This window comes from Pseudorasbora parva, chromosome 12 (assembly GCF_024679245.1).
Source record: "Pseudorasbora parva isolate DD20220531a chromosome 12, ASM2467924v1, whole genome shotgun sequence".
Taxonomy (NCBI): domain Eukaryota; kingdom Metazoa; phylum Chordata; class Actinopteri; order Cypriniformes; family Gobionidae; genus Pseudorasbora; species Pseudorasbora parva.
In genome coordinates, this window is record NC_090183.1 from 31380043 (window position 1) to 31391547 (window position 11505).

The window sequence follows — 11505 nt, forward strand, 5'->3', positions numbered from 1 at the left end:
CCCTTTAGCTTCAAATCATGTCTTTCTGTTCACTCTTTAATGTCTTTAGAACATTTGCACAAATGCTTTATTCTAAAGCAGTTTTTATGCATTTTAGTGTGGGAGAGAAAGACTCACACATTTCTTGTTTAGCATTTAATGACTTTGTTAAAATGTAAAATTTTCATACAAAGCACTAAAATGTTGTATATTTTCACATTTTACATGTTTTATGTCTTGTTACAATAAAGCTATTGACTGATCAGACCACATAAGATATTAATTGCTTCTTGTTGAAATCAGTACAATATTACAATTACAAAATATCACAATTACAAAATATAATACACACAACTTCAAAAGAATCTTTATAACCAATTTAACCTAAATGTATAACCGTTTCATTTAAAGAATATTTAGGATTAAATGGAGCTTAAGCTCTATATAAAATATTGGTCACAACCGAAATTACTCTCAGTTTTTCTAAAGTATACCCATAATAACACTTTATCCATCATGTTAGCGTGACACTGGTGTGAAAGACGTGCTAACTAACTTTGTGTTTGCAAAGTCAAAACCTTTCTCTTCACCATATGAGCCTGGTAACATTTGTATGGTGTGTTTAAAGACTCCAAAAGTGGATATTCTATCTGTAACAAACTCCACCCACAGGAATTATGATGTCACACAACTAACTAGAAAAGTAGTCCCACAATGTTAAAGCTTAAATCAAAGATTTTACTGAAGAATCAAATGTCATGTTTAGTTTTTGTTTCTGAATTTCTTATTAATAGTTAATGCATTAAACCATCTCCACTTAGCATACCTGACTTCAGGCCTACGATAACTTCAACAAGTACTCTGTATAGTGAACCATGTCTGTTCGTGAAGGTCTTACAGGGCTCTTCTGTCATTCCACAGAAGTTGAGGCGCTTTTGAATTGTAAGTAAGGCTTCATCCAAAACTCTTTATATACATTTTTGTGAGTTTAATTCATTAAAGATTGAACCACACTCTATATTTTCTACTCACGGTATTGCCGTGATCTCCATATTTGTGTACTGGCGACAGGCTGAGTGATATTTTTTAAACTCAGACTTTTCAGCCAGAAGGAGATAGGAATGATTAAGAATATTTTTGGTGCTTTCTGAGAAGGGAGTACAAAAGGCAGTGGGGCAGCATTGTAGCTTGTCATTACTCACATGAGATAAAGCAACATCCCTGTACACATAGTCATTCCCTGTAAAACATGGGATTTTATCATTGTTCAAAATTACGTAATCTTGAGCCATCTCTAAAAAATTCTCTCTGAAATTCTCCCCATTCTTTTCATCGGATAGAAAGTCATGCCCAGAGAGCGAAAGACAGGTGGACTTCTTAGAGGGTTTTTCTGTAGCTTCCTTCTCGTGCAGAATCTCCACAACTGATGTTGTAGTGTCATCATCACATTGCTTAATGTTGAAGGTTGGCTCCTGAATTGAAGGCAGTATGAGAGTAATGAGAAAATCTATTTATTAAAATCTGCTAAAACGTTTTCACTTGCAATTGAAAAAAATGAAAACCTTTTTAAATTAAAATGCTCTCAAATTTAAAATTATTATGAAAGCAGATTTCAATTACCCAGTGTGATCCACTGATATCAGTCAGGAAGCTTTCTAGCATCTTGTCCAGGTTTGGAACTGATGGCCACAAGGACTTCTTGACCTTACTAAAGCATAGAATATACCATATATTTAATATTTTTTTTATATTGCATTCTTTATATATATATATATATATATATATCTTTTGTCATAGCACATAGGCTAGATAAAAGTAATGTTCTAAAATAATCAACAGAGAATTAGATTACCGGAAGTATCTGGAAAAGAAAGCAATCATTGCAGAAGCAATGATGAGCAGAGTCACGGGTATACAAAGAATAAAGATCCACTCTGTGATAATAAATGGTTCAATGTGTCAAAATTGATTAGTTTCAGAGGTTTCAGATGTGCATTGCATTGTGTTCAAATTTCTACCTTTGTCTGAAGGTAAGAGGACAGTGAGAGGTTTTGACCAGTCACTCCAGTCTCCGCTGTACACAGACCCATTGGGTTGGGCTCGGACCTGGATGGTGTATTGGCTCCCTCGGTGCACATCCAGACAAGTGCTGGTCTTTGAACTGGGTACTGTAAAATCCTAACACAAAATTTCGTTTCAACACGTTATACAGCCATTTAACACACCTAATTCAAAGCAGAAAGAAGACAGACATTGAGTAACTGCTATAAATGTCTTCTATCTGCTTGAAATACATGAAATTCACATCATTTAAACCCACCTTCCACTCACTCTCTGCTTTATGCTGATAACGGATCTGGTACTTAAGATACTGAGAAATCTTCAAAAAGGGTGGATCCCATGTCAAACAAAGCCTTCCTTCCTCAGGCTTTGCTTTCAGACCATCTGGAGGCCCCGTCTTGACTGTCAAAAACAGCAAATAAACAGACCACTGAGCCTTTGACTGCCATTGGCATTATGATTATAAGGATATCATTAGTGATTCAAGATGAATTAGTAAATAGCATTTTGAGTGCATTTTTTAAACTCTGATAAAAGGGGAGAGCAAGCAATGATTGCAACACCTTTTGTTTAGTTTCTGTAATTCTGTTTTTTTGAGTCAGTGAGACCAGTTACATTGTGAAATACAATGTATCCCTAAACTTAATTAACCCTTCAACGCATACCGTGGGCCTTTATATATATATATATATATATATATATATATAGAGAGAGAGAGAGAGAGAGAGAGAGAGAGAGAGAGAGAGAGAGAGAGAGAGAGAGAGAGAGAGAGAGAGAGAGAGAGAGAGAGAGAGAGAGAGAGAGAGAGAGAGAGAGAGAGAGAGAGAGAGAGAGAGAGAGAGAGAGAGAGAGAGATAGATAGATAGATAGATAGATAGATAGATAGATAGATAGATAGATAGATAGATAGATAGATAGATAGATAGATAGATAGATAGATAGATAGATAGATAGATAGATAGATAGATAGATAGATAGATAGATAGATATTCATTCATTCCCTAGACCTCATTCACTACACTGTAAAAAAATAAAAACAGAAAAAAACAGTAATTTTCTGGCAGCAGGGGTGCCAGAAAAAGTCTGTTTAAAAACAGAAAAATACTGTCAGGAAAAACCATAGATAAACTGTAAAAAAAACCCTGTAATTTCTTGTCCTATAATTACAGTTTATTACTGTTATTCTACACAAAAATCTCCTTATAATACCATGAAATCTTTTACTTTTAACATACTTTAGTTGTTACAATACAGTCCTACACCTCTAAAACACAGAAAAATGATATTTAAAGAATGATAAAAAAAAGTGTAAGTACAGATAATTACATGTATGTGTGTGTGTGTGTGTACACTGTAATTTCAGGATTTTCCTGTTTTTTCATTATACAGTGAAATGCCTGTTGTTTTTACAGATATTTGCTAGTATTTGCAGGAATCGAGACGTTTTGAGAAAATATTTCACATAGTCACACACAGACATCAAGATTTGGCCTATGATACACAACAACGGTGACAATCAAATCAAAAATGCTTCATGCTGCAATTCACGATGGGTGGCTTTATAATACGACACTCATGCTGGATTTGATTGTCCGTTGTTGTGAATCATAAGCCAAATCTTGATGTCTGTGTGTGACTACGTGAAATATTGTCTCAAAACGTTGTGTGCACATACTTTTTTATCATCCTTCAGGATAGGTGATCATTTTAATACTATTGGTGCCAATACTTCAGATTCACAATATTATAGAGGCAATAAACTAATTGCTATTGTGCCAAACAAGAACACAAAACACAACATCAGATGCTCACTTTCTGATGACTTAGTTATCATCAACTGACAACACCTGATGTCACCACTCTTGTGTTTCACAGACACAGTTACAGTAGCCTAAGAAATGCTAACACATGTATAGGGCCCAAGAGTCCAACTAAAGCAAACGCTTCCCTTCACAATGGTGACTAAATAAAACATAAATATTAACATCTAAACCTCTATTATTTCTCAGTAAGAGCCTCTGTAGACGTCTGACTCTGACAGAAATAGTCGAAGTGTCGTTATATCTGTGATTAAGTTATATCTCTAGATCCGTTATATCTCAGTGGGAAACACTGGCTCCTCACAGCAAGAAGGATGTCTTTTCAATGTACGCCTCTAGTGGCAAAGACGTTGAAAAGACATCATTTGGACATAACTTTGCTTAGTGGGGATCTTGTTAATGTCTTAAACACAATAATAAACATTTAAAATGTTGATTGACTGCTGATTTCTGTATATATATTCACCATATTGTTTGCTTGATGCTAATTGTGAAATGACAATAAAATAAATAATAAATATATTTGAATTGCATTAACATTTAAACGTAGGCTATATACATTTTTTATTACATTTTTTTAGAAGTAATATATAATATTGTATATTATACAACTGAAACAAATTTTTTTTTGGTTTTATTAATAACTATATTAATTATATAACACACATCTGAATACCTCTTAAAGGACAACTCCTGCGAATATTTAAGTTTATCTTGATCGTTATCTTTGTGAGTACAGTCTATAGAAGAAAAAAAACGAACCGGATTGGTGCTTGCAACACGGAGCTGTTGCAATTAAATGCAATTAAAATTCTGTCCAACAACAACATGGCCACATGTTACATGACAACAAGGTGTGTTTAGCCACTTAGCCATTGTTTAAATTCATCTGTATTAGACGGCCAGCTGTAGTCTTCGTGCTGAAGTCCCGTGGGAACTCCGTTGTAGCCAGAAAAAAAGGCAAATAGTCCAGTTGGGAAAAGCGTCTTGTGTATGAAGAGGCTCTGCTCATCGGCTCGTCGGTTCTCCGTATAGAACGTGTCCAAAATAAACGGTTTTCAATTCTGTCCTGCTGATCCGAGCACCGCTGCACATTCAGTTACTCGCACATGCTCAGTATCAGCTGCTCGTGAGTTCATCAGTTCTCTCAGCAAAACATGTCTCAGTTCAGTGAACAGTTGGAGTTATAACATAAACTTCAAGACATTAGTTTATTTCTATTCGAAGGGGCTGTCACTCATGTCAGAAAGTGAGTAACTAAAGTAACTTGAGCGTGATCAGCGCTGATTTGAGACGTGAACCGTTTAGAAGGATTCAGTCCAATTTGGTGAACTGGTTCGCCCGATTCACTAAAAAGAACCGGTTGAAAAGAATGATTCATTCGTGAACCGCACATCATAGAGTGATGATCCGATCGGGCTCACAAGTGAAGAAGAAATGGTTCACGTTTGTGCCTTTCCGAAAAATTTGCAGCGAACACTTGACTAACTTACGCAGACACAACCCAGCAGGGCTGGTTGAAGAAAAATGGTGGTTGAAGACGGGTGCAGCCACTGTGGAGGTAATGTAAACTTTATTTATCCTTCCATTTGGGCACACACGGCTTGAGGAAAGATGTGCAGTAATAAAATAATCGTGCTTTACATAAACGATACTCGTCCCAACTGGACTGCCTTTTTTTCCGGCTACAACTGTGTTCCTATGGGACTTCAGCGCGAGACTACAGCTAGCCGTCTTAAACACTGTTTAGGTGAATTCAAACAATGGCTAAGTGGCTAAACGCATCTCGTTGTCGTGTGAGGGCCCTGTACATGTTGGACAGACATTGCATTTTGTGTCTGTTAAGAGGCACAAAGACACCATTTATGTCTATGCCCTCATAGCTGCTGTTTTAGCTGAGGGGGGGCTCTGGGCATTAACTGTAATAACTCAGTGTTGAAAGCATCAATCCAGGTAATTTTTTTTTTATAGACTGTACTCACAAAGGTATAACGATAAAGATAAACTTAAAAATTCGCCAGAGTTGTCCTTTAAGCAAACTAACCCTGGAAAATAACCTGTAGGTTATGTTCAGAGAGTGAGTTGCCATGGTTACTTACATACCCTGAAAGTTACCTCTGTTTTTGGAACCGAAAGTTGAGGTTATCCACTAACTTACTCTTAAACAACCCCGGGTTAACATAACCTGCTTTCTGGAATACCCCCCTGGACGGCTTGCCTCAAATGCCGGGGGAAGAAAAACGGGGGTAGAGAGCCTCAAAACCAGGGTAGAAAATTGCCTATTACTTATTCATTATGATGTATTTGAATGTAAAAACCAAGCAAACGTCAAAGTTGACCTCAGACCACAGTATAAAAAAGTTTAAAAAACAGTTCATGACACCTTTAAAATTAACATAATACAAGGTCTCCATCAGCATGTATACACATGGTAACGAACAATTAAAATATGCAGTATACTTCGCTATGTATAGGTTATGTTTTAAAAATATTAAATATTGGAGGTTGAGAGTATTTGGACAACATATGGTGGCTAACATGACTTTCAGGCGTTCCTTTCATACTTACTGTTGCTGTTCATGCTGAAAGTCTCTGCATAAAAAGTTTGACCATATGGTTGCAATCCAGCACTGAGGTAAAACTGAAAGACACTGGACTCCTGGCCATTCAGGACACACTGGTGGGCAGTGTTGTTGTCTTTAGAACATAACTTCCAAATGTCCCATGAACTTCTGAAACACCAGACAAGAACTGCAGTTAAGGAATCAAACTAATTGCTTTCCTTTGATTTCTGTAAGAATGGGCATACATGACACCTGTTTAATTGTCTGTAGTAGAAGCTGTATCTGCCGTCATCGTCAAATTGTCCTCTCCATTTGCATAATGCTTGACTCAGATCAGGAGTGTGGCACCGCAATTCTATGTCACCTGAAAATTAACCAGATACTGAAAGGTGATTGTATGTTTACTATTATTTAGGTAAGTTTCTGTGTTTTTAATTGTTAAAGGGATAGTTCACTTGAAAATTACATTCTGCCCTAATTTACTTGCTCTCATAACTTTCTTTCTTCAGTGGAACACAAAATGAGCTATTAAACAGAATGACGGTCACCGTTCACTTTTCTTACATGGGAAAAAGATCCAAAGAAAGTGACTGAATCCTAAACACTCTGGCTGTCTTCCATTAAAGAAAAAATCCTCAATCATCCAGGTTTAGAACAAGATGAGAGTATAAGGGAATGTTCATTTTGGCGTGAACCATCTCTTTAAGATTTGAATTATGGAAAGGAATTAATGCTTGTTTAAGAGAGTCTTTATTATTACAATTATTGAAGTGGAGTTCAAAATGTTAACATCGGTTTGTAAATAATTGGCACCGGTCTCTTTGAGCTGGTGTGACTGCCCAGACATGTCAGAGACTTTCTTAGATTTCTGACCTCAGGTCCAAACTGAAACATTCTGGTGATCAAGCATTTGCCGTATCTGGTCCAAAAAAATAAAATAATATGCGCATATCTGCAGTATCCATTCGGGCAGTGCCTTCCTTTCCTGTTTTTCAATGAATGCTTAAAACTCACTTGTTTGAACAGGCACAGTTCAATGATGTCTATAGTGTTTTGCAGCTCTGATTAATGTGCATTTATTTATTTTTTTGTCTTTTAAAGTTCAGATTTTACATAGGCTACATCACTTTGGTCTTTTTTTTCAGTCTGCCTGGGACCAAAGTGCAGGCTGCAGTTCATAAAAGAACCATGCATGCTGTCGAGAGTTTTTTAAATAATTTGAACACTAAAGACATTTCAGTCGCACATATTCACAACACAGTGGAGCCCAAAAACGCTTCTGTGTGTGAACCGGAAGACTACCAGACTGATACTTTCGATGATTAACTTGTGACTAAATTTACCAAAGTTTTCAAGGTTAGTCACATTTTATTTGTCAAATAGTAATTAAAGTAGATCATAACTAGCATAACTACTATTTTTTTGGGTTAGAGTTCCCAGCGAACTATTTTTGATTCCCAGGAAGTTCTTTTCTAGGTTTGTTTTTGCTTAGCCAGGAACGTTTTTTAAAGGAAATAGAATGTTAGTTTTTGGTTTGTAGAATGATATTATACCGTTATTCTAATGTTGACCTAACATTATTCTATTGTTCCCAAAACATTTATTTAAGGTTTGTTTTTGGTTAGAAAGTTTTCTTAATGAAAATAGAATGTCAGTTTTTGGTTTGTAGAACATTATTCTAACGTTTCCCTAGCGTTATTCTAACATTCGCAGAACGTTTACCTAACCTCTTCACTTCGAAATCATTATTCCGCTGTATGTCATATTTCTGATTTAGGTCATTAAAAATAACCACCCTGCAACGCTCTGGAAACTTTATTTTAAGGTTGCAAAAAATAAAACCTAAAATGAAATGTTATCGAATGTTATTATTGGTTCTCAAAAAATAACCAAGTTTAGCTAGGGGGACGAGACTTCTTACCCCATGTAGGGGGTCAACTTCCTACTGTAGTGGAATAATTTGAATAATTTTCCATTTGGTACTATGACTGTTAAATTAGCAAATGTTTCTGTTTATTTAAAATAACACAATGGCTGGTGCATCATCATTCTGCACATATGGTAAACTTATATCTTAGTTACAATTTAAACGTAAATGCACATTGTTCTTAAGAAGGTCGTCTTTCCCCATGTGATTTCCCTATGATTTTTCAGTATTGGTGGACTTTGTTTTTGTGGTATAATGTATTTGCATAACCCCACCACTAAAAGCAATGTTAAAATAACGGCGCATTAGATCACAGCAATAGCAAACCACAGTGATTCAATGATCGAATCAATTTTTACAAATAACAGAATCAGGTCCCATCCTAAATGTTTTCTTGTTTGAGAAACCATTTCACTTGGATATATAATAAAAGACTATCCTTTGGAATAAAAGGTTAGATTTTTAACTCCAACCGTTGCCCGTATAATGCATGTCAATGGAGTCTAATTAGAATTAGACCCCATTGACATACATTATAAGAGCAACGGTTGGAGTTAAAAATCTTAATTTGCGTTCTACTGAAGAAACAAACACACCCACATCTTGGATGCCCAGCAGATAAACATAAAATTTTAATTTTTGGGTGAACTATCCCTTTAATGCTGACCTTTTTTTTTCTTGTATTTTCTATACACTGCACTGCAACATAAGCGGCCCATTGAGGCTAAATCCAGAAACAATGGAGCTTCCCATTAAAATGCCCTTTTTTGCCACAAGGAAAGTTACCTAAAGGGTTGGTTAAAAGTTATTGAAAACTCATTTTTCAAAACCTTTTTTTTTTTTGCCAACCAACTAAAAATCTAAATTTTTAGGCTCTGAATACATTTTGGGGTCACTTGTCACACGGGTTCTTTTCAGCTCTCACCTGCTGTTTGTGGCACCATAGCTGTTACAGGACTTGACCAATCACTCCAAAGCGAGTCTGAATCATCCGTAGGCTTGACTCTAATTTGCACTGTGCAGTTTTCTCCAGCGACCAGTGAGACTAGCTTATGGGGGTGTTTTGACACCTATGAGAGGTAAGTTGCATTAAGGTTGCATTAAGTAAATTAACTGTTTCAGAATATATATTTAGTGTAACATTTCAATAAGGGTGTGTGTCAAACTCACCTGTCCAACTGTGCTTGATTTGTTTTTGGAGCTGTAACGAATTTCATACTGTAACTGTGAGTTCAGTGGATTGTTTTGTCTTTTCCATTCAACTAACAATTGGCCCACCTCGCCCGTTGGATGAAGGGATATATTTGATGGAGGATACAGTAGAACTTAGAGGAAGACATAAGCTACGGTTTAATTTTATTTCATAATACAAGAATGAAAACCAGTAAATTCATAAGAGCTTCCGTAGAACTTACGCTGATTCTCCACATTGACAGTGCGATTGTAGACGGTTGTGTTGGTGTCTCTGTCGATCACTCTGAGGTCTGTGTCGACATACATAAAGACATCACTCGATGGGAATGTGCAAATATGCAGGTTCGTTTTCTCATAAATTTGTTGTTTCACATCACATCGTTTTTCTTCTGATGATCTGTTTGGTATAAACATGTTTGGTTAAAATAGCAGGTATGCCACCACCATAGAAATTAAAGTTTGACACATCCCCTTCATCCCAGCATTTTTCAGATTAATGATCACCCAAATAAATATGTAAACGTTATGAACATAATGATATCCTTCATAGTAAAATATCATTACTGTGTGTTTGTGTGTGTATACATATCTCGGTTTCAGTTTAAGTTTAATATAGAAGATGAAAGTAACTCTTACGATTCAATTTTGTAGAGGAAATAATAGGACTTTCCTACTGGTGCTTCCCAAAAACAAGTGAAGTTTTCTAGATCCCTGGTGAAACATTTTGGGTCCTTATCCACAGCCAAGAGAGCAACCTCTAAAAAGGAGAAAACCATTCCATGTATCTACATTACTAATAACATTCCGTTTTACACTTGCTTTTCAAAGCTAAAACACCACTAGAAAAGCTATAACAACTCTTTGGCAAATTATCTCAAATTAAAAAATAAATAACAAATATATCTAGTGAAAAAACACCTAAAATAAAATCTGACCAACTCGCTCTTTTGTCTTACCTTGCTTTGATAGGTGAGACTCTAAATGCACCTGTTTGATCAGACTGGAAAGTAGAATCCACCACGTGAGCACCAGATCCATTGTGCACACAGGGGCTCCATACGCGATACTTTAAAAAAAAGTGTCTAGATATGTTTGTTAAGTACTTTTAGTTTTTAGGAGAGGGCGGGGAGGTTGGTAGGTGGTCATCAGTGCAAGGCCCAGTGCAATAGGAAGTGGTTGCAATGGGGATTGAGGCAGGGACCCAGACTGACAAAGTGCCTCCTTCACACGCACATATTCAAGCACTGGCACACTTGCACAAAAAAACTCTATGCTCTCTCGGTTTTCTTAATAATGAACGTATTATATAATTACACTTACATTCCATTATACTAACATGTATTACGAATGTTTTTTTTAAAATTTCAAATAAATTATTATATATTATTGCGGAATAAAATGTGTAGAAGGATATAGATCAATTTAAGAGGTCACACTTACACTAACACCCTAAGGATGAGATATCAGGCCTCTGAAAAAATATAATTTTGAGTTCCCTTTTTCTGTCAAGAGTGTGGTTATGAGAAACATGAAATTTGGTTAAAAAAAAGAAAAATTGTGAACATTGAGCCTTTGACTCAAATATCTGTCATCTCAGTTTTTATTTGTATATACCAAGAGCAGTTTTGGTGGGATTCAAAAGTGAAAAATGCCATGCCTGCATTAAAGATGTAAACATTATATAGGCATTGACTGTGAAGTTTAAGGAGGGAAGCTTTTTGTTTTGTGCGTGTGTGAGTTGAAGGAAACCGAGTTGCCGAACCCTGACTGACAGCTCTTGGGCCTGTGGCAAAATGGGAGGAAATACCCTTGACAGATCAGCAAGCTGCAGCAGGGAAAGGGGCCTGACCTCAATCCCACTACTTGAAGAGGGCGAACGAAAGAAAGAAGAAATGTAAATGCATAAATGAAAGAGTAAGTACTTTCTGTTCCTATCAGTGGAGTGTCTACAGTTGTCTCC

General features: G+C 36.2%; 1 protein-coding gene across 1 annotated transcript; it reads right to left on the minus strand.

Annotated features, from left to right (window-relative positions):
• Positions 1-120: 120 nt before the first annotated feature.
• Positions 121-10744, minus strand: mpl (MPL proto-oncogene, thrombopoietin receptor). Its single transcript, XM_067459870.1, has 12 exons — positions 10502-10744; positions 10182-10302; positions 9767-9942; positions 9522-9676; positions 9277-9421; positions 6677-6788; positions 6429-6592; positions 2300-2442; positions 1998-2157; positions 1832-1913; positions 1600-1687; positions 121-1451 (listed from the first exon to the last, which is right to left on the minus strand). The coding sequence occupies exons 1-12, from the start codon at positions 10581-10583 to the stop codon at positions 1008-1010; spliced, it is 1872 nt and encodes a 623-aa protein (XP_067315971.1). The 5' UTR covers positions 10584-10744; the 3' UTR covers positions 121-1007.
• Positions 10745-11505: the final 761 nt, after the last annotated feature.